General features: G+C 48.5%; 1 protein-coding gene across 5 annotated transcripts in view; it reads left to right on the top strand.

Annotated features, from left to right (window-relative positions):
* Window positions 1-27,276, top strand: part of ARID3A (AT-rich interaction domain 3A) — a 196,781-nt gene that overhangs the window by 153,998 nt on the left and 15,507 nt on the right. For all 5 annotated transcript variants that reach the window (XM_085892426.1, XM_085892422.1, XM_085892425.1 and 2 more), the window contains one exon: window positions 26,084-26,173. In XM_085892426.1, the coding sequence (XP_085748552.1) occupies window positions 26,084-26,173 (90 nt within the window). The remainder of the gene's footprint in view (window positions 1-26,083; window positions 26,174-27,276) is intronic.

Below are 27,276 nucleotides of genomic sequence, written 5' to 3'. Positions count from 1 at the left end.
TCGTAGTCATGGTGGTGCAATGGAGGTCACTTAGATTAGGGACATTTCATTTCGATCTTGAAAGAAGTGATTACAGTGTTTTTTTATTTATTGCTGGTGAACAAATTGCCTGCACCGAAAGATGAACTTTCAATGCACTAGCCATCTCATTTCCGGTATTCTTTTACTGTTGTGGCATATGTTCACATGTCGTGAAGCCAAAGGTATGGAGACGTGAGCTTTCACTGATCATACATATAGTATGCATTTCAGTGCCTGCAATGACTGCTCTGTCATATGGAGGTTCTCTCAATTGGCATTATGGGATCATGAGACAGCGATGATGTGCAGAATAGTGTGACTACTGGCAGGATAGCCTCGAGGTATGTGCACTCGCCTTTAAGTTGTCTCGCCTTGGTTTGAATCCCGACTCGGCCATACACTGTCACCCTGGTGTTTCGCAGGCAGGGCGATGCATCGATGTGTGTGTGTGCACCGTCCATTGGAAAGGTGTTGAGCTGGACTGCCAGCACTTGTTTCTGCTGAATATTAGTGACCCTTTGGTGTCTTTCAGGAAGAGGAGGCAAGTTATTGCCAGAACCCTGAACAAAGTACAAATTATTCTCATTGTCGTTGCTGTGTGGCCAATGAACAAATTCATTCTCCCAGGTCTTTGCATGTCACTTGTGAATGGCCATCTTCAGCTAAATGAAAGGGCAATCATTATTGTTATTATCATCAAGTATATTATTATTATTATATCGAAACATGGAGTGTGACAAGCACTCCCCCGATCTCCATTGGACAGAGTCCTACACACCCGATTCAGATAAAATAACCAATTACTTTTGAGACAGTCACAGGCGGTATATTGTATATGAGCAAATACCACCCGTCGCTTCACTGACGATAACACAAAAGGGTGGAGGGAAAAAAAAGGGGGGGGGGGGGGGAAGAGGGAGAGAGGGGTGAGGGAGAGAGAGCAGGGAGAGTGAAGAGGTGGAGAGGAAAGGAGAAAGGAGGGAGGGGGAGTGAGGAGGGTGGGGGAAGGGAAGGCAGTGTGAGGTGAAGGGAAGGGAAGGCAGATGTGCGGTGGAGCATTAATTACGATTCATACCGTCTCATTAAAATGATTCTGCATAGAATCACAATGAAGATGGAAACAAAATAATGTCTGAAATCCTTTTTCTACCGGTCACACTATAAACACGGTCCGGAGACAAACTCCCGTCCAGACACAAATACAGCCCGGACGCATCCGGAGACAAACTCCGAACTGGCCATAAATACCACCCAGACACGTTCGGAGACAAACACCACTTGGACGCATTCAGAGCCAAGCTGTTCAGACACGTCCGAAGACAACCTCCTATCTGGGTACGTCCAGAGACAAACCCTGCCCAGACACGTCTGGAGACAAACACCCGTCTTGATATGTCCAGAGACAGACATAGAGAGACAGAGAGGAGAGGGGAGAGTGAAAGAGGAGATGAGGGTGCTGCACTGTACTGGGAAGCAGCAGAGCAAGGATGAGAGAGAGAGAGAGAGAGAGAGAGAGAGAGAGAGAGAGAGAGAGAGAGAGAGAGAGAGAGAGAGAGAGAGAGAGAGAGAGAGAGAGAGAGAGAGAGAGAGAGAGAGAGAGAGAGAGAGAGAGAGAGAGAGAGAGAGAGAGAGAGAGAGACACACAGAGAGAGAGAGACAGAGACACAGAGACACAGAGACACAGAGACACAGAGACACAGAGACACAGAGACACAGAGACACAGAGACACAGAGACACAGAGACACAGAGACACAGAGACACAGAGACACAGAGACACAGAGACACAGAGACACAGAGACACAGAGACACAGAGACACAGAGACACAGAGACACAGAGACACAGAGAGTGAGAGTGAGAGTGAGAGTGAGAGTGAGAGTGAGAGTGAGAGTGAGAGTGAGAGTGAGAGTGAGAGTGAGAGTGAGAGTGAGAGTGAGAGTGAGAGTGAGAGAGAGAGAGAGAGAGAGAGAGAGAGAGAGAGAGAGAGAGAGATATATATATATATATATAGCAGAGACAATATGTAATCACACACACACACACACACTGAGACGTAGGAGGGCTCCATTCCACTTTCTGGAACCCCAATATGGGGATAACAATCATTGACCAATCAGCAATAACAGACACATATACACACACTGGTGCCAAATTCCATTGTGGTAATACAGTTTACATGCATACACACACATGCAAATGTACACATGCATAAAGTAAATTGGCACCCACTATATGGCACTGCAGGACCCAACAAATGGTGGAAACGTACGATGTGAGATTCAAAGTGTGATGTATCACCCTTCCTCAGGTTTCATGTGAGTGCCGTGTGTGCATGTGTGACACTCGTGACAAGTAATGGAGCTGATTGTTGTGAATAAAGCTTACGTGAAGTTGAGTGCATCGTGGTGGGTCTGATTGTTTGTACTTCACGTCATCACAGAAAGCATGGTACTTTTTCCCGAAACGAACAACGAAGCAGCTTGGAGAGCGCTCACAAAGTGGCTTCAGCACCCAGGCAAGCACTCTAACAAAACGGTTGAAAAGAAACTGCCCCCTTGGCACGCAATTGGCAATCAACGAACCGTCATATTAAACATACTCCTCCCGGAGACGCCCGAAAGCTCACATATGTCCGAATTGGACAGATGAACACTTTTATAGGAGACGGAACTGCTTGTGAGTTCTATTCTGGAACTTACATTTTGTGATTCTTCTTAGTTTAAGAGATACTTGTGGTGATCGCATGTGCAGAAATGAAATAAAACAACGAACGCTGACGTTTATAAGCATTGCGATGTCCCCAGCGATTCGTAGCAATGATGAACATCCTGTTCCAAGTCAAGGTGAGGTTGAACAGACCAAAAAACATGGTGGCTTCAGACCCCAGTGAGGTTACCCAAGAACTGCCTTAAGATCGCAGCCAGCGAGGTGGCCGAGAATCGCCTGATGCAGGATATCATTAAATAAGGCCGTTAATTATCTTTAAAATGGGTGTTTTAATTAACCCAAACACCCAATTTTCACTCTTGCACTTCCTTGGAGTTTTTTCTTAGTGTGCATGCAAAGTTTCAGGCTGCTCGGTTTCATGGTTTTGGAGTTATGAAGGAGACACACACACACACACTCTGCGTTTTATTAGAATCGATATTCACGAACATATATATATATATATATATATATATATATATATATGTATATGTATATATATATATATATTTGCGGGCCGGGGGTTGGATGAGAAGACCACTATGGGGGGGGGGGGGAAGCTATCTCGGCTCCCACCAGACTCCCCGGAATTGTAGGCCGTCGCACACGGATAATTCCATGACGCGGTGGGTCGCTTAACTGACCGTGGACGCCAATAACTCAACCACGTGACTTAGGGTCCTCCGTCTCGTTAATCCGGTGACCTAAAAATAACCACGTGATTTAATTACCGGGGGAACATGCCCTTGGTACGCCTTATCCGGACCGGATCACTTTACCGGATCGGATGCAGCCGAGCAAGACTGCCAAGTACGTACCGGCGAAAAGGAACGAATCGTTGGGAATAAAGTCCCAGCTAAAGCCCCCTGTCACACCTTGACGATTTAGCCAGCGTATGGTAACGTATCAAAATTGATCTAAAGCCCCTGTCACACCTTGACGATTTAGCCAGCGGATGGCAACGTATCAAAATTGATCTAAAACGCTGGTGTATGCTGAACTATAGATGTTTTTTTCAGTTTTGGGCATATATTAACGAGTTGGACGTTTGCATAACGTATTAGTAACGTACACAGAACTTTTCGATAACTTACTCCTCAGTCACATTTGCTCTACAGCTAGGATACAGCGGCCGTACCCCCTGAATTGACAAACGTGCGGCGGCCGCAGAGTTTCTGAGGTGGCCTCAGGGTGGCCCGAGGGCGTATGGCTAACTTTTACAGGCCATAGGGGTCTCCGTGGAATTATAGCGAGGAGTTAACTTTTTTCATTTCGAGGTTGGCCGTAGCAATTCGACAAGCTGTAGCCATGACGTAGATGTGTTCCACGTCGACGTACGTAGGGCGTACGGTGGGCTTGCGTTATTCGTGAGGCTGCCGTAGGCTCTTATCAATGAAAAATGAATTTTGCCAACCCCCAAAAAATTACGGCGGCCGCACTATTTCCACGTTCGCCGTAGGGTAGTCCTAAGGCGTCCCTGTGTTCACCGTACAGTGGCCTTGTGGTCTGTGTGACTACCTGCGGGCAACGCAGGGTCGACGCACGGTTCCCCTACGCCCGCTGTGCGTCCTACGTACGGCCTCCGTGGCAGTCTGCGTCGACCGTGCGTTACCGCTAGAGATTGGAGTATTGGTCAATTTTTCGTAAATAGCCCCGCAAGCGTGAGGAAAGTTCCACCTCCACCCAAAGACCTGGGCATCTTCATTCCATCCATCATCTGTATATAACCTGGTCCACAATCTATATGACAGATATGAGATATGATATACGTATGAAAAGAACTGGTGTGTGTGTGTGTGTATATATATATATATATATATATATATATATATATATATATATATATATATATATATATATATATATATATATATATATATATATATATATATACACATACACCACTCGTTACCGTCCGTCTGGCTGCACGTTCGCCTTAGGGCCCCCCTGCGGTCACCTTGTGGGCACCTTGAGGCTCCCTTGCGTCTGCCTTGAAAATTCTATGGCCGCCGCAGGGACGCCCTAAGATCACTGTGCGTAATCAAATCAAATACTGTACGGCCCACATTTTCCCCACATTTTCGGTCTACACAATTTCTAAATACCCCGTGTGGCTACCCGAAAAATAAAAACATGTGTGACTGCTACATTGTGTGACCGTGGATATACTGCGGCCGCCCTATAATTGCTAGTGGCTGTAGATTTTTTAGACCCTACGGCCGCAGAGCCAAATGTGACTGAAGCATTATAGATAACTTATACCAACGAATGCTTAGCGTGTTGGCGGCGTTCACAAGTTATGCCCAACGATAGTCTAACTTAAGCATAGCGCACGGCAGAGTATCGCCGACGATCACGTGGCGTAGCCTATTAAAAGGCTGCCACTCAACGATTCAAATCATAACCACACTAGACATCGAAGTGTCGCACAAGACATCACACGAGACATCACCGTCATGCTGGAAAAAAAAAAACCATGGAGTCTGGAACATTGACGGGTTCCTCCTGTGAAGCCCATTTTTATATACCAAATCCCCTAAATGCTGCCAAAACGCCATTATACGGTAGCTGCAAGTTAGAAACACGTTCAGTAAGTTCTGTGGTCGTCCGGAAGACGTCAAATACGTCTACATACGTCAATATGCGTTGGAGATACGTTACACATAGGTTCAAAGGAAATTACTCATAGGTTAGAAAGAAGTTTCTGGTACGCTAGACATTACCTCGACGTATTTCGACTTATGAGTAACTTACAAGTAACGTGTGTCGACATGTGTCAACGATCGCATAACGTGCCTGCAACTTATGGCCAGCGTATGCGGAACGTGTGAGTCATACGTTGAAAAATTTTGAGCATGCACAAAATTTGTCGACGAGCTTGGCGTACTACGACGTATGCCAGCGTGCTTCAGCGTGCTATTAACGTATACAAAACTTACCAATAACGTATTCGACGTGTGCCAGCGTATTCGCCAAATTTTTCATACGTCGGCATATGCTGGCTAAAACGTCAAGGTGTGACAGCCCCTTAAGCTTGGATTCAGACCATGCTGGATCAATGAAAGAAAAGACAAAAACGAGCTGGGAACATTTCTAATAATGATTTTTTTAACAAGCAGGTGAGGAAGGGTACGTGGTACAATCAATACATTTATTGGGGTTTGTAAGCAGAGATAGGATAGAGAGGTGTGGTGCGGCAGTAAACAAGAAACTTACGAAAGCGGACGCAGAGCAGACCTAACCCGAAAATAATAATAGCAATCATAATGATAATAATAATCTTCTGCAGGCTTACTGATATAGACAGGTGCCAGGACACACACACACACACACACACACACACACACACACACACACACACACACACACACACACACACACACACACACACCGATGAAGAGGAATTGAAGCAAGATAGGAGAGGAGTTGAGGCTACGGTCTCTCGGTACCTTTGTATAATTGATTGCCCGAACGCGCCACCAATACGTTTGGGGGGAATGCTCCGTGGTGCAGTACCTCCCTGACAACTGGCGTGTCGTCTCTTGCTTCAGGCAGCTCGCGTCGAGACCGTGGGCGTGAAGGAGGGGCTTGAATTGGGAGGGTGGAGTCAGCGTTGTGTGGGGGGAGAAGAGGAGGCGGAGTCCAGCGATGACGTACGGAGTCAAATAACAGATTGAGCGGGAGGCAAGGCAGGGCAGAGCAGGGCAGAGCAGAGAAAGAGAGAATGGCTCCGCTCGGACCTTTATAGGCCCCATGGCGCGGGGTGCGGGGCCACCTCAAAGCGTTGCGTCATCACTCGAATCGGGCGCTCTGATTGGTTCCGACCCCCTGCGCGGCCCGACCGTGATGGCCGGAAACTGCAACATTCCGTTTCCGGCAAGATGACCCAACGCCGCAAAAATATCCTGCTCCGACTTCACGACATGACACGAATCACCCACACCGAACTCCGCGCCATGAATCGCCCCGCAACAAGCCCCAGGCCATGCCCTGACGACCGGTCGAAAGTGGCGTCGGTCCTGCATGTGCTGTGTCACGTGATTGGGTTTTCGTATATCATGCCTCGCCCGCTAGGGGTGGGAAGAGTGTGCTTCTGGTCACGCAATAAAGCGGAGTAGATGGTGGCCCGCGTGCTTCTTGCATCCCACCGCACCTGGTACACTCTAGTTGGCTGACGAGGATGGTTGAATATGGACTTATGCCCGTTTTCGACGGGGACGACTTCGAATTGTTTTCGGAGCTATTTCCACGCAAACGATGTGGTCGACGAGAGCAAGCAGAAGTCGATCTTGCTCGCTTCGCTTTCGCCGGAGCATTATCGGCTGCTGGGTGATTTAGTGGCACCGAACAGGCCCCGGGATGACGGGCTGGCGTTTCGGGACATTGTGGGGAAAATGAAAGCACACATGGCGCCGGAGAAGTCATTGCAGCTCGCTCGATTCCAGTTCGATCGCCTCTCGAAAGGGGCAGAGGAACGCGTCGCTGAGTTCGTGGCGCGGATTAAGCATTCTTCCGTGGCCTGCAAGTTCACAGCGGGGGAGCGGCCAGCTCGGCTCAGAGATCGTTTTGTTGCTGGTTTACAAGATGCGAAACTGGTTTCAGCGGTTTTACGGCTGAAGGATGAAGCCATTACATTCGACTCGGCGGTCACCACGGCTACAGCGGTCGAGCAGACTCGCGGGGATGTTCGAGCCATCACCGGCCACGCGGGGTCGCGAGCACCCTGGGACGCGCGCACGACCTTCGATGCGGGTCGGACGTCGCCACGCGGCCGCGCGTGCGGCGGGGTGACCCCGCGGACATGCTTGGGATGTGGAGGTCGACACCTGCGCTGTGCGTGCCCGTATAAAGGCAACGTGTGTTTGAATTGTCACAAGGTGGGTCATTTGGCGCGTGTGTGCCGTGGGGCGCCAGCCACCGTTAAGGTCATGGACGGCGATGTGCGAGGCGACTCGGGGCGGAACCAGCGGCCGTTGTTGAGCCTGTTTTCAATTGGCCGGGCGACAGCGCGCCCGATGACGGTGGAAGTTGAAGTGAACGAAACGCCGATCACGTTCCAGGTCGATACGGGAGCAGCGGTGTCGCTCATCGGCGAACAGACCGCGCGTAGACTCAACGGCTTGAAGCTTATCAGGTCAAACCTCTCGCTGTTCATGTACACCCGCGAGAAGATAACGCCAGTCGGGATGGCAGACGTGTCTGTGCGGTACCAAGGCCAGGTCGCCACGCTTCGGGTGTACGTCGTACGGGGGAGGGGGCCGTCTCTCCTCGGCCGAGATTGGATGGTCCGCATCAGGCTAGACTGGGCCGCAATTCACCTTGTGCAACCCGTGCCGAGCCAGTGGGAGGATCAGTTGGAGGAGATTCTTCAAAGACATCAAGGGTTGTTTAGCGACGACCTTGGAAAACTCAAGGGCATGGAGGCGAAACTCTTCTTGAAGGAGGGGGTGGTTCCTCGGTTTTGTAAACCGCGTCCGGTGCCGTATGCCCTGCGGGACAAGGTCAAGGGTGAACTGGATAGGCTGGAGGCCTGTGGAGTGATCGAACGGGTGTCGTGCTCGGATTGGGCCACCCCGGTTGTCACGGTGCTGAAACGGAATGGAGACGTCCGATTGTGCGGGAACTTCAAATCCACGGTTAACCCGGGGCTCAGCGTGGAGCAATATCCACTGCCGTCAATCGATGAGATATATGCGCGATTGGCGGGGAGTCAATACTTCACGAAGCTAGACCTGCGTGATGCGTATTTTCACCTGCCGATGGATCCCGGGAGTAGCGAGCTTTTAACAATCAACACGTGTCAAGGACTCTATCGATATACCCGACTCTGTTTTGGGATTGCTTCGGCCCCAGCTTTGTGGCAGAAAGCCATGGATCAGGTTTGCATTGGCCTGCCCGCTCAGACCTACCTGGACGATGTGCTCATTGCGGAGAAAACGGCGGACGAGCATCTTGCGAACATCGCCCGAGTGCTGACAAAGCTAGAAGCGTGCGGCCTGCGCTTAAACAGGGACAAGTGCGCGTTCTTCAAGCAGCGCTTGGAATACCTCGGGCACATCATCACGCCAGAGGGGCTGTTGAAAGGTCCTCGGAAGGTGGAGGCGATTCAGCGCATGCCACCGCCTCGCGACAAGATGCAGCTGCGCTCGTTCATTGGCATGGCCCAGTATTACCAAAGGTTCGTGCGCGGGCTCAGCTCACAACTTGCGCCGTTAACGCAGTTGCTCAAGAAGGACGAGCGCTGGGCGTGGGGGCCTGCACACCAGGCGTCGTTCGACCGCGTCAAGCGGCTGCTCACAGAGGATACGGTCCTCGTGCACTACGAGCCTGCGCGTCCGCTCCTATTGGCATGCGACAGCTCTGCATATGGCATCGGGGCAGTGCTCTCCCACAGGATGGACGATGGTTCCGAGCGGCCTGTTTGTTTTGCATCCCGGACCCTGTCCACAGCAGAGCGCGGATATGCCCAGATTGAGCGTGAGGCTCTCAGCCTCGTCTGGGGTGTGCGGAGGTTTCATCAATATCTGCTAGAGCGGCATTTCACTTTGCAGACGGATCACAAACCGCTTCAATTCATCCTGAGACCCGAACGCGGGGTGCCGGTGGTAGCAGCCGCGCGAATACAGCGGTGGTGTCTGTTTCTGGGTGCTTACGATTATGATATTCATTTCCGAAGCACCGAGAAGCATGCTAACTGCGACGGGCTCTCACGCTTGCCGTGTGCGGAGGGTCCAGCTGCATCTGAGTTGGACGACCGGGTCGATGTGTTCACGCTGGACCAGGTCCAAAGCGGGCCGGTCATGGCCAGGCAGGTTGCGGTGGAATCGGCTCGTGATCCGGTGCTTGCCCGTGTCGTCCAGGCGATTTCTACGGGGAATTGGAGCGATCTGCCTTCGACACCGGCATTTCAACCTTTCACGTCACGCGCAGCGGAGCTGTCGTTGGTCCAACGGTGCGTAATGTGGGGAATGAGGACCGTGATTCCACCGAGGTTCAGGCAGCGGTGTTTGGAAGAACTGCATGTCAGTCACCTTGGCATCGTGAAGACCAAGAGTCTTGCTCGTAGTCTGTTGTGGTGGCCGGGGTTGGACAAAGACATTGAGCAGTTGGTTAAGCGTTGCGCCACGTGCCAGACAGATGCTGATAACCCGCGTCGAGCTTCGGGTCTCTGGCCTTTGCCAGACCGAGCTTGGCAGAGGGTCCATGTAGATTTTGCGGGACCGGTTAATGGCAAGATGTTTTTGATTGTGATTGATGCATTCTCTAAATGGCCGGAGGTTGTAGTGATGCAGCATACTTCAGCAAGCATTACAGTGGAGAAACTGCGGACGATCTTTGCTAATAAGGGGTTGCCGGAGATCCTGGTCTCTGATAATGGTCCGCAGTTCATCGCGGGTGTATTTGATGAGTTTATGCGCCAGAATGGTATTCGACATCTAAGGTCCGCACCGTATCATCCTGAGACGAATGGCCAAGCTGAGTCGTTTGTCAAGATGTTGAAGCGGGCTTTGTGCAGGGGGGGTGTTGCACCTGTGCAAACGGTGGTCGATGTCTTTTTGCTCCATTACAGGAACGCAGTTCATCCTGTCACGGGTGATTCGCCGGCCATTCGTCTCTATGGACGGGCTTTGCGGTCCGGGCTGGATTTGCTACGACCTGGAGGGTCGGGGAGTGGGGCGATGTCGCGTCCGACGCGACTGCGCAGCTTCGAGGTGGGGCAGCGGGTAATGGTGCGCGATTATTTCCACGGTTCCAAATGGGTGCCGGCGGTGGTCTCTGTGGTGCTGGGGCCGGCGAATTGCATGGTGCGGACTGATGGTGGGGATGTGTGGAAGCGGCACGTGGACCAGATGCATGATCGCTGTTCAGCGTCACCCCCCCCCCACACCTCCCCGAGCCGAACGATGCGGGACCCCCACCAGTAGTATCGCCGGCACCAGACGTTGTATCGCCGGGGCTGGCTGGGCCGGCGCCAAGGGGGGCTTCGCCTGATGCCGTCCTACCCGGGGACGTCGAGCAGGCTGGGTAGTCGGGGGTAGCTGGTGTTGCGGAAAGTGCGAGTCCGGCGAGGGTGTCACCTCGACCGAGCCGGGAGGCGTCTGAGCCTGGGCTGTCTGGCGGCGCTGCCCGTCCGAGGCGGGTCAGGGTGCGGCCGCGGTACTTGGAGGATTACGAGTGTTGATGGGTTTCCGATGGTCATGTTGTGATTGTCCGTTCATTATGTGACGGGTCATTTTACGAGGGGAGGAGTGTGCTATGTCACGTGATTGGGTTTTCGTATATCATGCCTCGCCCGCTAGGGGTGGGAAGAGTGTGCTTCTGGTCGTGCAATAAAGCGGAGTAGATGGTGGCCCGCGTGCTTCTTGCGTCCCACCGCACCTGGTACACTCTACTGCATGCCTGCTCGGGCGCCCCGACCATCGCTGGTCGACGCGCCTGCTCCGTGTGCGCCACGCGGCCTGAGCTGTACCACATGCCTCCGCCGGATCGCAGCTTCGCTGAGGCGAGAAGACGTTCGCCGTCCGTGGGGAACATCCGCGGCCGGCAGCGAGGACCGAAGGTACGATGTTATGGCGAACCCATGCACAGACAGTAAGATGTGTCCAATAATGTGTCACGAGCTTAGCACTGGTCTGCCTTCGAGAACATTCCTTTCAGGGTGCTTCGAGAACATTCCCATGGCCCACGTGGTTAGCGCGCTCATTCGCCCGATTCTGCGATCGTGTGCATTAGGCCAACACCGATATGTGTCAGATATTGAGGGGAACGCTCGAATATAATAATTATATGGAGGTTTAGAATGAAAAGGATATAGATATGTATCAGATGGAGAAATGGAGGGAAAAAAAAAACAGAATGCCGCTATAGCGAGTCCAGAAATGGGTTGAAAAGTATGTGCCGCCCGTATCATGCACAACGTTAGGTGCTGTGGAGGTGGGTCGGTTCGTTGAGTTTCGTTGTGCAGATCACCAATCTAAACGAAATTCACCCTGTACTTTCATGAGAACACATTATTGAAATTCCTACTTGTTTCCGTATGCACAAGTTGATACACCGACAGTTATTACCATTTGAAATTACCGCCGTGAAGTGGGCGTGGCGTGCTTCCAATCGTGGAGGAAACGACCAGGAAACAACAAATCAAGATGGTGGCGCCCATGGTTGTCCTGTGATTTCGAGTGATTTTTGGTCTTTCAACAACCAAAATTGCGTTGTTTCATACACTTGGGCGCGGAGGATGATGAGAAAGTGACGCAATTCACGGATAAGAGTAAGGTATGCGAGTGTGCGAAGGCTTGGTGCGACGCCACAGATAGTGAAACTATCAACAAATGCCGTTTGCTGGCTGATCAAATGATGAAACTGCTGCCAATGACTGATCCTCCTGCGGATGCCGGCTGTCACCGGTTCTGCGATGCGTCGTTTTGTAACAAGGATCATATAAAACGCGCTGATGCCAGGAAAAGGAAATCAGAAGCCAGCACTACTGCAGTTTCTGCTAGAGCCAGTGAGGTGGTGGGTGGACTCGAAGAAGAGGGGCACTCATACCACAAAATACGTAGAAAATCCCTCACAACCTCTGTAGAAAGGGTGGCTGGCAAATCAGCTGGTGTACTGCCAAAAATTTGTATCATATGCCAGAAAAAAGACAAATTCATCCGTGTCAAAGGAAAATCTCAATGTGATCAGTTGTCCCTGGCAGAAACACAGGATGGAGGAAAGCTGAGGGAAACTGCTGAGCAGAGGAGAGATGAACATGATGTGACAATAATGACAACTATAAAGGATAAAGACTGTGTGGCGCTAGAAGTTTGTAATCACCGTAAATGTTATTATGAGTATGTGAATGACACATACCACAGACAGAGTCAAAGTAAACTCCAAACTCAGAAAGTGAACTATGACTCAACTTTTGACATTTTCTGTGATAAAGTAATCCAGGTAAGACTCATTGATGGAAAGCAATCTATACATATGAAGAAGTTGTGTGAGATGTTCAATGACCGACTCAGAGTGTGTGAAGGTCAGGATAAGGCCAACTACCAGGCAACAAGACTGAAGAAAAGACTGCAGGAACGGTACCCAGACATGATTTTCTATCGTCCACCAAAAATGTCTGAGAGCCAAGTGGTGTACATGAAGGACATTGATATTGGTTCCATTGCTCAGGCTGCTGTTGTAGACAGTAGCTCTACAACAGAAACAGAGTCAACTACAGAGGATGAAGCCAGCCAGGGTCCACAGCAGGGTGACTCGGGCCTCAATTTACATGTTCTATACTCGGGAGCACTCATGGTGAGGGATGACCTGAACAAACACCAAAGTGTGGACATTACAATGCCCTACTTGGAAATGGTGGAGCAAGCACTAGAGCTTATACGGGCAACTCGTACTTCGAACTGGCCGAAACACCTTGCGATCACGACAGCGTCAATGCCCTGGTACTTTGCATATGATCACCTCAACTATGCAAGGTACTTACCCGTTTACTGGCTGGAAATGGTCGGGCTGGAGCACTCCCACCCAGACACCTATCAAGCATTCATGGATGGCAAATGGACTGCCCAACAGCATACTCGTTATGGATTTAGTAGTGTTGCGTGTGATCAGATCATAGAGCAGACTTTAAATAGGGACAGCAAGACCAGTGGAGGCATCATTGGTTACACTCAGAAAAGCACAGCTGTGAAGAAGTGGATCCTGTCCCAACCAGCACGTGCGGAAATCGCAAGGAAATGTGAGTCCATGGCGGGTATCCACGACGAGCCCCGAACGAGAAAGGATTTGGATGTGTCGAGCTCGAAGAAGAACGAAGCAGTGGTGGTACAAGTGATGGACACAGTACTTCAAATGATTAACCCTTTCTCCAGCGCTCACCTTGAACTCGTCAATATTAGTTCAGGTGTAATCGCACCGCCAGCCGCTTCCACGGACTTGATGAACACATATGTCAAGGGAGAGAATGCTGTCGTGCAATTCATGCGTGATCGGCTTCTCTCGGGTGAGGTCCCATTCTTCAGTCCGATTTCGAAGGCCAAATTGGCAACTTTCTCGAAGGCGCGAGGCAAGTCGGCGACTCCCCACCAGCAGACGCCGAAGGTTGAAATTGCGAATGTACGTCGTCTTTTCACACGACTGCTGTTGATTGGAGAGAAAAGCAATGTAAGACTCCACGGTCTGCTCGCGTACCCACTGGTGAACATATCTTTCCCGCTGGCATCCGGTGATGGTTCGATTGCTAAGACGGACAAAGCCAAACTCCGCAACCATATACTGAAACTGTGGCCCGATTGCCATGTGGACGCTCGGCCTATCCAAGGTGCAACCATTGTGGATGGAATGGCCGTTATTCAGGCGATAAAGTGTTAGGTTCACTGTGTTATTCAGTGTTAGGTTCACTGCCTAACACTTTCGGCAAACTGGAAGAGATGGTGCTGAACATCTTAGTGGTCAAAGCACGACATAACCAATCTTCGAGACTGGACGTGGTGTTTGATACTTACCCAAGTATCAGCATTAAGTGCCTGGAGCACGTCAGACGAGCGGGCAGGGCGGGCGATCTTCGGGTACGAACCATCTACGGACGCGATCAAGCCCTTCCAAAACAGTGGGCCAATTATCTCCTGAGCGGAGCCAACAAGGAGGTGTTGATAGAGTTCATCGTCGAATCGTGGACGAGAAACATCTCTCCATAAAAACTGGGCGACATGCTGTTGTACGGCAGTCATGCTGGCAAATGTGAGAAAATCGAGGTGTCGAATGGTGTCATGACTGTGTCGTGTCGTCAGTACCTGAACTTGAATGTGACCATGAGGAAGCTGACACGAAGCTCCTGCTACATGCCGCTCACGCGGGACAGAATGAAGAGTCGGTGCGCATAGAGAGTTTCGACACCGATGTGTTTCGACACCGGCATTGGCTCACTCGATTGGCGTTGGCTCACTCGAAGTCGATTCGAGCATGAAATTTCCATCTGGTCACAGGAAGTCCCAAGGACATTATCGTCGTTGACATTAGGAAGCTGAGTAATGCCTTGGAAAGTTCTGTCTGCGATGCGTTGATAGGTTTGCACAATTTCACGGGAAGTGATACCACCAGTGCATTCCACGGTAAGGGCAAAACAAGGCCATTTGACTTGATGATGAAGAGTCCCCATCTCATCACCTGTTTCGGGAGCATTGGTCGAGAATTCACGCTAGATCAGAATATCATTCACGACCTGGAACAATTCGTCTGCGCCATGTACAATCAGCCGACCATGAAGAGTGTGGATGAGGCTTGCTACAAGCTATTCTGCAGCCAGTCGCTGGGAGAACAGAAGTTGCTGCCTTCAAGCGACGCTCTGATGCTGCATTGCATCATTGAACTATCAGTCTGCGATCCACCACCGCGTGACTGAGAGGTTTATAGAAGCCCCTTCTCCTACATTTCACGGATGGGTGGAACGCAACGGAGCACTGACTGTTCACTGGCTGAGCAAACCACCAGCGCCGAAGGAACTGTGAGAGGCGACGAAATGTAATTGCAAGAAGATGAAATGCGAGACCAACCAGTGCTCTTGCCTGTCAAAAGGACTGTCCTGCACAGAGTGCTGTGGGTGTCAAAACTGCGCCAACGATGAACAGACCCGATGCAGAAACTGCGCCAACGATGAACAGACCCGATGCAGAAATGGAACTTATGGATGATGAAAGCGGAACTGACGATTATTCCGACGATGAACTGTGAATGCAGGTGTCACACTGCTTTTGCTGTGGTGATCTACTACAAAGTAGTATTCAGGTTGGTTAGCATGTAATAGTAGACTTGAGTATTGTAATAACAGCAGTCAAGAGCCTAGTTCAGCAACCACTTCAGAGCAAGAAATACTGGAGTTCTAAGACAGTAATCCTCTTGTGGCGGTTCTACTTTTCATCAGGCTGAGTCGCGCAGTCTCTTTGTCTTTGATTTAATCCGTAATAGCCAATGTAACTGTCTTTAATAGGCGCTGTAACTGCCTTTAATAGTCAATGTAACTACCTTTAATAGCCAGTGTGGCTGCCTTTTAAGCAAAAAGTTGCCTCGGTCAACTCGAAGGCCTGTCTGGTCGGTCCAGACGTTTTCGGCCGGTAAAAATATGTAACTGCTTCGGTTTACGACCTTTAATTATAAACATCTTTAATAACAGTGAATAGGGTTTTCTTTGATAATATATAACTCTGTATAAACATATTGTATCATTTTAAGACCTCACAAGAGTTTTCTTTGTCATACATATCAGTCTAACCTTGATTCTTCATTTCTGTGTCAAAATCGTGCTTTAATGTTCAGTGTATCTTTAATTGCCAAAAATGACCAATTGTGTCACATCCTCGACGTGGAAACAAGTGGATTTGGATTCAGCGTCTAAAATTCTTGAAGTATGCCAAATTTCATTCAGATTGGTGATCTGCACAACGAAAATCATTTTCTGAAGGTAATAGCGAGTACCTCCACATGGTCTACGTGGCATGGTTGTCGTTTTACTGTTATTGGCCTCAATTTAGGGATCGCTTGAGTACGGGAGCTCTGTGCTGTCGATGCTCATGTGGTGTTTGAGCGCCCTTTCTAAAGGTGCTGTCACACCTTGACGATTTAGCCAGCATATGCTGACTTGTATAAAATTTGTCTAAAACGCTGGCACACGTCGAATACGTTATGGGTAAGTTTTGATAACATTAAGAGCACGCTGAAAACACTGCCATATGTCGTAGTACGCTGGCTTTAATTGTTGTACTTTGCAGTTGTCCTCAAATTTTCCATGCTTGAAATTTTACGACGTATGCCAGCGTATGACTCACACGTTCCGCTACGCTGGCTATAAGTTGAGGCACGTTATGCGATCGTTGACACACGTCGACACACGTTACTTGTAAGTTACTCATAAGTCGAAACACATCGAGGTAATGTTTAGCGTACCCGAAACTTATTTATAACCATTGAGTAACGTGTTGTAGGCACGTTATGTGATCGTTGCACACACGTCGAGGCACGTTATGCGATCATTGACACACGTCGAGGAACGTTACTTGTAAGTTACTCATAAGTCGAAACACGTCGAGGTCATGCTTAACGTACCCAAAACTTATTTCTAACCTATGAGTAACGTACTATGAACATATGTGTAACGTACCTCCAACGCATATTGACGTATGTAGACGTATTTGATTGACGTCTTTCGGACGACCACAGAACTTACTGAACGTGTTTCTAATTTACAGCTACGGTATAATGGCGTATTGGCAGCGTTTAAAAAAAAAAAAACCAACAATAACTTCCGATATTTCGTCACGTGCCGTTACGTCACGTCCGATTGCCTCTTCAGTTTGCTCATGTCTTATTCTTAGTTCCTCCTCTGTGAATATTTTCTGTTTGAGGATATTGTCACGTCGACGTCGAAACTTAAAAGCAAATGTCCGAATATATTTTAAAATTCGTGATAGACTAAAAAAATAAAAAATATAAACAACAACAACAACAACAACAACTTCAGATATTTCGTCACGTGCCTTCACGGAGCCAAGGAGAAAAAAAGAAAATGTTCCTTGACGGAGAAAATAAGTTTCGGGTATGCTAAACATTACCTCGACGTGTTTCGACTTATGAGTAACTTACAAGGAACTTGTGTCGACGTGTGTCAACGATCGCATATCGTGCCTACAAATTATTCCCAGCGTAGCGGAACGTGTGAGCCATACGGCGAGTACGTTGTAAAATTTTCAGCATGCTTGAAATTTCACGACGTACTAGATGTACTACGACTTATGACAGTATTCTTCATCGTTTTTCAGCATGCTCTTCATGTAAACCAAACTTACCCATAACATATTCGACTTGTGTCAGCGTTTTAGACACATTTTTCAGAGGTCGGCATAAGCTGGCTAAATCGTCAAGGTGTGACTGCGATGTTGACACTTCCGATTCTCAGGCGGTTATGATTTGAATCGGCGAGCGGCAGCTTTTTAATAAGCTACACCATGTGATCGTCAGCGATACGTGCAGCGCGCTATGCCTAAGTTGGACTATCGTTGGGCATAGGTTGTGAACGCCGACAACACGCTAATCATTCGTTGGTATAAGTTATCTATCAGACAACGAAACCTTCTGTGTACGTTACTAATATGTTATGCATATGACTAACTCGTTATGAATACGCCAAAAACTTGAAAAAAAAACATCAAAATTTCAGCGTACGCCAAAGTTTTACATACATTTTTATACGTTGCCATTGCTGGCTAAATCGTCAAGGTGTGACAGCGCCTTAAGGTACTGTTTCGTCCATCTCCTCCATACGTGTCATGTTGCGTGGGTTCTCAGAACCGCAACAATGTGTATATTTGCGGGGTATGCTTACACATTATACATTGTGTAAGCATACGAACAATGCCTCTCCATTGTCTCAGGTCGCTCACCTGCATTTGATTTTTCATTTTTGTTTTCATTTGTTTATATTTTCATTGACAGATGCTTTCTGACAGTTCTGTGATTTTTTCCCCTGGTGTACTGGCTTCGATGTCCATCGGCACACAAAATTTCAGCTTTCTACGTCACCCAGAAGGTGCTGATCTTTAATATTAGTCAGTGAGTCAGTCGGTGGTTAGAAAAAGTTTCATATACCAGAAGACATACGCACATTTTGTGGTACAAAACTTTAAAAAAATAACATTCAAAAAATAACAGAGACATGCCACAGCTTTTCAGTCCACTCTCATCATGAAAAACGCTAACAGGATGAAGCGGGAACAAAATACGTTTTGTCGACACAGAGTAATAAGGTCAACGCTCATTGGTTGTTAATTTACCCAAATAGGAGAGGAGGATGCTCACCAATATTCACCATTGTTCATCAGAATTCATCCACAGAGTTAACATGGTCAAAAGAGATACAACGTACGCACAAATTCCTTTTGTTGACAACATATTGGATCGTTTGACTTGATAAACGTTGTCTCCATTATCCGGAGGGGTGAGACACTACGTCCCTTGCTTAGGGTTCAAAACCAGCTTCCATTAAATTCCTCTGTGCACTGAGGATTACTCAAAAGATGAGATCCACTTGCTGAAGCACAGGGAACAGCAGCCTTACGTTGTACATTCCAACATGTCCATCGTGGTTGTCTTTGGCCAGTTGGTAGATGTTGTCCTACAGTCAAAGGACATGCTGTGTTTGATGCACTCCATCAACCACAAAGATGTACAGCCCATGTACCAAGCTCAGCATTGGCACTTAAACTCGTAAGCAACATTGTTAGATTGAATGGTAGGCGGTACATTCTCACGGATTGACAGAAGCAGCTTGTGAGTGGTGAAAATTATTCACGGTTGTACAGCAGAGTCAGAATTGTTCACAGTCTGCTTAATTTGATTCTCAAAACGTTGAGACACTTTTCCTTTCCAGTGTAGACACAGGTACACCAGACATCTATCAGGTCCAACTGTTTCTTCTTTTGATGGACTCAGGAACTTGTGTACCTCATCTGTTAATGACTTGCTCGGGATATCTATTATCAAGGAGGATCGTTATAATGGTCAGGACTTCATGAGGAAGTTGCAATCTCTCGAAGACTGCACTCGGTCTGGTGCCTGGCTCTTCCGCTCGTTCAGCACTCCGCTCTGTAGACTCTGTTCTGCTCAGCTTGTTCCGCCAAGCTCCGTTCATTGTTCGCCGACCAGGAATGACAAGAACACGCATCAAGAGAACAAACGATCCCACCCTCTGTGCGGTACTCACAACACTTTTATAATCCCCTGGCAGGGGCGGAGTTTAGTACTGGAACAAATGGAGTGGTAGTTGTTTTCCAGCACCCCCATTGGTGCATGGATGATTACCACGGTGCTGGCCCTACCCATACAAGAGTCCTGCAGCGGAAATGGCCCCATTCACTCAGCGAGCTCTTCCACACGGCTGAGCTACGTGATTAATATGGGACTTAGGTGTTTGGTCTCACTCTTTGGCCATGAACGTGTGCTGAACATTCCATTGAGGCCATAATTGAGCAGAACATCAGGGCTACCGACACGACATTGAATGGAGTTCTAGCACACACTTGCGCTCCAAGTTAGAGGTCTGTACATCCAGACCTGAGCGTCAGCAATGATGTGTCACACTCTCCCATTCCCTGTCGGTCCCAAAAGGTAGTGGTGGTGAATGTGGTTGAGTAATGGCAGCATCAGCATAGTGCTGAGCTATGGAATGGTGGTTTGTGGTGGTTGTGGTTGGAATCGTTCGGTGTGGCTGTGGTTGTGATCGTTGGTTGTGATTGTGACCTCAATGGCAATTGGAAGCGGGCTTGAGTTGTGGTTCGATTGTGTGGCAATTATAATGAAGGATTCCTGATGGTGTATGAAATCTTGTAGCGTTGTGGTTCAAGTACGGTGAGGGCTGAGGTGAAATGACGTTCAATTATGGCACATGATTTCAATGGTTTTGGCGTGCATATGCAAATAACTGCCTGTTACTATGGTATTTGGCATGCATGCATGACGGAGTCTCATGTGTGCAGCAAAGAAAATGGGAAAAGAAGGGGCAGAAAAACTTATCTAAAGCCCATGCAATGCATATTGACCCATAAACCCATTATGCACAAGGGAAGGTCTATCTAAAATGAATACTAATGAAATAACTATCTCAGGAACAGCTATATGTTATGTGCCATTGCCTTAGGGAGTGAAGGTTTTGCAGACCATCACAATATGTATGTATGTATGTATGTATGTACATCTGAAAATCATTAAAAATATATATAAGGGTATGTTCTTTTGAACATATGAGTCCCCTAGGACCATGAAGCTATCGTTCTTGTTGTTAAAGGCCGTTATGGTCAGGTCAGGTATGGGAGCATGTGCCAGAACAGCGCGTCGCTGCGTCCACTTTCCGCTGGTACTCCAGGGGCCTCCGTCTGGCCTTCCCCCAGGCAGATGCCAGGCCCATCCCCATCTCCCTGAGATTCTGGTCAACCTGCTGCAACCACGAGGCATGTGGTCGGCCCATCAGCCTCCTCCACTCATGAGACTCCCTCACTGAGAGAATCTGGTGAGCAGGATCAGCGTCAGGAAAACGAGCCACATGTCCATACAGCCACAACTGACGCTCACGGACCATGCAGGTAACAAATCTCATCCGAGTCTCTCTCAGCAACCGCTCGTTGGACACAAAATCTGACCAGCGATCGCCAAGGATTCTCCGAAGAGACCTGGTACCAAAGGAATTAAGTCTCCGTCTCAGATCCTTGGTCAGAGTCCAAGTCTCGCATCCATAGAGCAAGACTGGAAGCACCAAGGACCTGAAGACTCAGACTTTCGTCCTCCCGCACAGGTACCGGCAGCGCCACACCCCATGATCCAGTGAATCCATGACTCCCCAGGCCCGACCCAGACGTCTATTGACCTCTGACTCACAGCCAGCACAGACATGAATATCACTGCCAAGGTAAGTGAATCTCTCCACGAACTCAACATCCTCACCACAAACAGACACAGACAGGACAGCAGCATCCAAGATGTCATTGAAAGCCTGGATCTTAGTTTTGACCCAAGAAACCCGTAATCCCAGTGGCTCCGACTCCTCATTCAGCACCTCGAGGGCCCCCAAAAGGATATCTAAAGTCTCCGCAAAGATGACTGCATCATCTGCGAAATCAAGGTCCGAGATCTTGACATTCCCAAACGATGCACCGCAGTTTGATCTTTCCGACATCCTCCCTAAAATCCAGTCCATACAAGTGCTGAAAAGTGTGGGGGTCAGTACACACCCCTGACGGACTCCAGTAACAACTGGAAATAAGTTAGAGATGGTACCACCACACTTCACAGCACTCTCAGAACCAGAGTAGAGTTCAGACATCAGATCGATCAGTTTTGGTGGCACCCCACGAAGACCAAGAATCCTCCAGAGGACATCCCGATTCACTGAATCGAATGCTTTACAGAGATCAACATAGGCTGCAAGCAGCCCCTGCCGAAACTCTCGTCTGCGTTCGGTGAGGACACGAAGGGCAAGGATACGGTCAATCGTTGACCTCTTTGGTGTAAAGCCTGACTGCTCTGGACGCTGGTGCTCAAGCAGATGGTGGCGAACCCTCTCAAGAATTATCCGAGCAAAGACCTTGCCCGGCACTGAGAGCAGCGTCACCCCTCGGTAGTTGTTGTAGTCTTGGCGATCACCCTTTCCTTTCCAGATAGGGACAACAAGGCCCCTCTTCCAATCAGTTGGGATGATGCCTGTGTTCCAGACAGAGCACAAAACTGCATGCAACGACACGAGTGCAGCATTTCCACCAGCCTTGAGAAGTTCAGCATGGATGCCACAGATCCCTGGAGCTTTACCCTGTTTCAACCGGTTCACCGCAGCCCGTGTTTCCACAAGCGAAGGTGGACCACAATTGATTGGAGGGTCAGCAACAGGGATTGTAACACCATTGACGTTCAACTCGACAGCTGGTGGATCAGCCTGGTACAACCGCTCAAAGTAACCGGCCCAGCGGGCCTTCACTTCAGACTCCTCTGTCAAGAGCCTACCACTCTCTGCTCTAACTGCAGTGCTTCGAGGAATTGGCTTGGATGAACGCAATGCGCGAAGTCCCCTGTAAGCGGGATGAGAATCACCTGTCCACAGGTGATGCTCTACCCCCTCACAGATTCCTCGCACATTGGCCTCCTTGTCCATCCTTAGTGCACGTACAGTTTTACGCCTCAGCTCCCTGAACAGCTCAGCTCTGCCATTCAGCCTGGCCCTGCTACTCTGGTCAATGGTATCCAGTGTAGCTTGAGAGACAAAATTCTTCTTTGCCCTGCGGTGAGCTCCAAGACATCCACTGGCAACATCAAGGATGGTGGGCTTGAAGGTAATCTATAACTCTTCAGGACCCCCCCAAAGCACCCAGACACCCCAAATGTCCACTCAGCCTGTTTGCAAACTCCTCAGCTACTCTCTAATCCTTGAGCTTGCCAACATCCAGCCTAGGCTGGGTTGGTACCATTCTCCAGGATTTAAGGTGCAGCTTTAGAGTTGCTACAACAAGCCGGTGGTCAGTATTGAGGAACTGAGCACTCCGGTAGACCCTGCAGTTCTGGATCATCCTCCAGCGACCGTCAACGAGGACATGGTCAATCCTTTGCCACACCGCAAGCGTTGGAATACCAAGTCCAGCAATGAGCTTGTGGGCGCTGAAACCATGAACCAGCCACCCTAAGTCCATGACTTCTTGCAAAGTCAAGGAACTTAGTGCTATTCTGATTCATAGTTCCTGACCCATGGGGACCAACACACGTCTCATAACCATCCCTATCAGTTCCAGTCGATGCATTGAAATACCCCAAGACTAGAAGTGTATCTCGTCTGGGGCACTGATCAACCACAGACTCGAGTATGGCGTAGAATGCATCCTTCACGGTGAGGTCACTCGCCTCAGTCGGAGCATAGACAGAGACCAGGGAAATGACACCTGAGGAGTGACGAATCCTTAGTCTCATAATACGCTCGTTGACCGGTGTTACCTCAATTATCATTGGGGTCAGCTTATTGGACACAGCTACAGCAACTCCTTGAGTATGGTAACCATCAGAGTGACCAGACCAATAGTAGGTGGAACCACCCACCATTATCTCGCCGCAATCCGGTCTCCGAACCTCAGAGAGAGCTGCAATACCGATGTCCAAACGCTTGAGCTCAGATGATAACAGAGACAGGTGATCATCCTCTCTTAGGGATAGGACATTCCAGGCACCCACCCGAAGGGACCGCCTCAGGTTAACCCAAGGAGACCACCGTCTGGTGGACGACACCTCAGCACCACTCCGACACACTCTCCTGCAATCTGACCCAGGAAGGATACCCCATGGTTTTCCTCCTGTCATCAAGGAGTGGGGGTTCCGAAGGCTTTGCCCCAATCCCGTCATCCGGTGAGCTGCCCTGCGAAGGGAAGCTGCACAGGAGGTACTCCCACGGAGTGGGTTTTCAGATTTTTTTGCGTTTGTGTGTTTTGCGGAATAAAGGGTTTTATGGTGGCCGGAGTGCAAATCCTGCCACCAACCACCGAATAAAAAAGTATCCCAACTGCTGGAGGACAGACACAGTTGGGCACTGGATATGGATGGCCGTTATGGGAACACAGAAATAAGGGTATGTTTAGCAGCGTCATCATGGTTGGCGTCTCGCAATATAATATATTAGCGCGATTAAAAATACCGTTTTTTTCCTCGCATCTTCATGTCTGTCAAAAAAACAGTGTCAAGGTGCACAACTACAGCTCATAACCTATCCATTGAGGTGTTTTTCGGCCCCCCTGCTTTCCCGTTTTCACGCCACTGTCCACACAAAGTTCATCAATAAATTCTATACAGAGTCTGGGGGACTCAAAAACGTGGCTGACCCAAACTCCACCATAGTTTACATATGTGTTGGTAGCACTCAGTCAGGTCATAGGCACAAGGATCCCCTTCCTTATGCCCTCCCCCACCCCATGAGGTGAGGGGACAGCACAATTTTCTTCCGAATACCAAATTTTGCATATGTGTTGGTCGTACCCAGGGTAAACCTCCACCCCATGCGAGGGGTGGTGGGGGGAAACTTGCCAATGCTCCCGGAGAGAGCGGGTGTTTCTACTGAACTCAACGTGATGAATTATGCTTTTGCATGCCATTTGCAGTTTGTTTCTGTCATGGGTACATGAAAAGTTGTCAAAGTTCAAAGTTGCACAAGCACTCGATGGACATTCTGTATATATGTATCTTCTTCTTCTTCTTCTTCTTCTTCTTTCGGCTGCTCCCTTTTAGGGATCGCCACAGCGGATCATCCATATGATCCGCATAGTGATTTGGCACATGTTTTACGCCGGATACCCTTCCTGACGTAACCCTGGTCGCCTCTTACGACACAGGGATATGGTACACCTATTTTAACCGGGGTATACACCGGGCCCAGTACACTGGTCCTCATTTTGCCGACCTCGGAAGGATGACAGGCTGAGTCAACCCCTGGTGTATTAATTCAGTGGCCCAACGGGGCTTGAACTCAGGACCTTTTGGATCCCAAGCCGCTGCCCTAACCACTGCGCCAACACCAGGCTCTGTATATATGTATATGTGTGTGTGTGTGTATATATATATATATATGTAGTACTTTTAAAGGCATAAGTACATGAATATAAAGAACTGCCTCAACTTGAGAACTGCCTCAACTCCATTTGGGATTGATAGAACTCAGCTCTATTTGGGTATTGAACACTCAGCAATGGTCTGGCAAGTATTACAGGGGGCAATGAGGCAAATGAAGGATGTTGCAGTGGTATGGCTGGACTTGGAGAATGCATACGGGTCAGTGCCACATCCCTTGATCAGATATACCATGGATTTATTTTGGGTAACGGGAAGATTTAGAGATTTTCTGATGGCATATTATGATCAGTTTTGGATTTTTTTTCATATACACAATGTCAAGGCTCGTATAAGAGCTAACACACAGAACATATAACAAGGGGAGCAGGAGACAAGAGGGACGGGAGAGGGAAGCACAAAACAGTGGGGAACAGAGACATGAGGAGATCTGTAGAAGGGAGAGGGATGTGGCGGGAAACACAGAGAAGAGGGGGAGAAGAGGAAGGATTTAATGTCAGAAGTGGAAGCGATGATGGTTTGTGACAAAGTCTTACATAACAGAGTGGCAGAAGTTGGAAGTGGGGATCCTGATGGGATGTGCCATCTCACCTATTTTGTTTGTGCTGGTTATGGAGTTGCTGATATGTGCTGTGAGTGAACATGGGAAAGAAGTGGAGATAGTCCCTGGTCAAAGCTTGCCACCATGTTTACATTCATGGATGACTTGACAGTTGTCCAACAGTCAGCTGATGCAGCAGTAGAGGTACTGAAGTGATTGGAAAGGTTGATGTGGCTGGCAAGGATGGATTTTAAGGCAAGAAAATGAAGACGTGTTGTGGTAAGATGAGGGGTTGTGAATCACGTTCACAGGTTTGAGCTGGGAGGGGAGGTGGTTCCACCATTGGTGGAGGCCCCCATGAAGAGCTTGGGAAGATGGTATACAGTGGATCTGAATGATGTGTGAAGGGTGGAGGAGGTAAGGGACAAGCTTCTGGGAGGTTTTTGGAGGATTGATGGATGTGGTTTGTCAGGAAAGTTGAAGAAATGGTGTTTGAAGTTTGGATTAATGCCACGAGTACTGTGGCCATCGATGGTTTTTGATATATTGTGATAGGGCATGTCGAGACGATGGAGGTTTTAGTTAGTGTTTTTATGAGGAGGTGGATAACGATTTGTTTATTCATGTTGCGAATAAAGGAAGTTTGATGTGACTGTGTCATTGTGTGCTTTGCTTGTTTCCACAGAAGAATGGCAGGACATGGCCCTGAATCTGTCCACGAATGGAACCAGCAGTATCAACATGTCTGTGGAGATCAATGGTGTTCTCTACTCAGGTACCCACGCTGTTTTATTTCGGTGTACTTTTTGATATGCAAACTATGGTTCCTGGAAGAGCTAAACAATAGTGAGTGAAGTGGTTCCATAATGTCAGTGGACCATTGGGATGAACATTGGATAAACAGAGGGCAAGCATTCTTGGAAATAGTTGTAAATGAGATGAAGAGACAAACATGGTAAGTGAAAGTACAAATGATCATTTGTAGGTACAGGGGTCAACATGAGATCCCGTTGATATACTCGATGGAAGAGTGGATTAATAATGGATGAAATCAACAGGACATTGACCGAGCTATGTTAACCGCATGTGTGAAGTAGAAGGAGAAGCTGACATTTCAGGCATTAACCCTTCTTCGGAGAAAAAGAGGAAGGGAGCGTTAACACCATAAACATCAGCTTCTCCTTGCTTTCCATGGTAGTTCGCATTCCTCGATCAATGTCCTGTTGATTCCATCCATTGATCCACTTGTCTGTCGAAGCAGATCACACTAGCCTTCACCAGCAAGACGAGTTCTTCATTACCCTCATCGAAGGAGAGGTGATTGCATTTGGGTCCGTTTGTTTGTTTGTCTGCATAGAACTTTCGTGTTTTTCTCCACAACCGCTTGTCGGATTGAGACAAAATTTTCACCATTGGTACGAATACTCGTGTGAAATGTTTCAATGATAATTATGATGTCATAGGTCACGTTTGGAAAAACAGAAAAATTTTGGGCCTCTGTATCTCTGAAACCGCATCAAGGAAAAAATTGAAACTTGGCTCATAGCAAGTACTTGTCATGGGGAATGAGAGATTTTTTTTAATGACATCATGGGTGCCTTCGTTACGATGTCATAATTGCACATGTAGAATGCTACACCCGATCGGTATGAAAAATGTTGAGGGTCATCTAGGGTTAAAATGGTCCATAAATTTTTTGATGACGTCATCGGTCATGTGATTCGGCAGCCATATTGTTTTTTTTTTTAAAAACAACCTTCAATCATCTTATCTGAAATAGCTGAACCAGTCATCACTTCCAACAGTTATAAAGTAGCAGTTCTAATGATGTCTCTTAATAATTATGTAACACACCAGCACACAAATACCACACAAAAC

The sequence above is a fragment of the Eptatretus burgeri genome, chromosome 8 (assembly GCF_056783735.1).
Source record: "Eptatretus burgeri isolate ZD-2024b chromosome 8, Ebu_testis_v1, whole genome shotgun sequence".
Lineage (NCBI taxonomy): Eukaryota > Metazoa > Chordata > Myxini > Myxiniformes > Myxinidae > Eptatretus > Eptatretus burgeri.
Note: the sequence above shows the minus strand (reverse complement) of the source record. Positions and strands in the feature narration are given on the sequence as shown.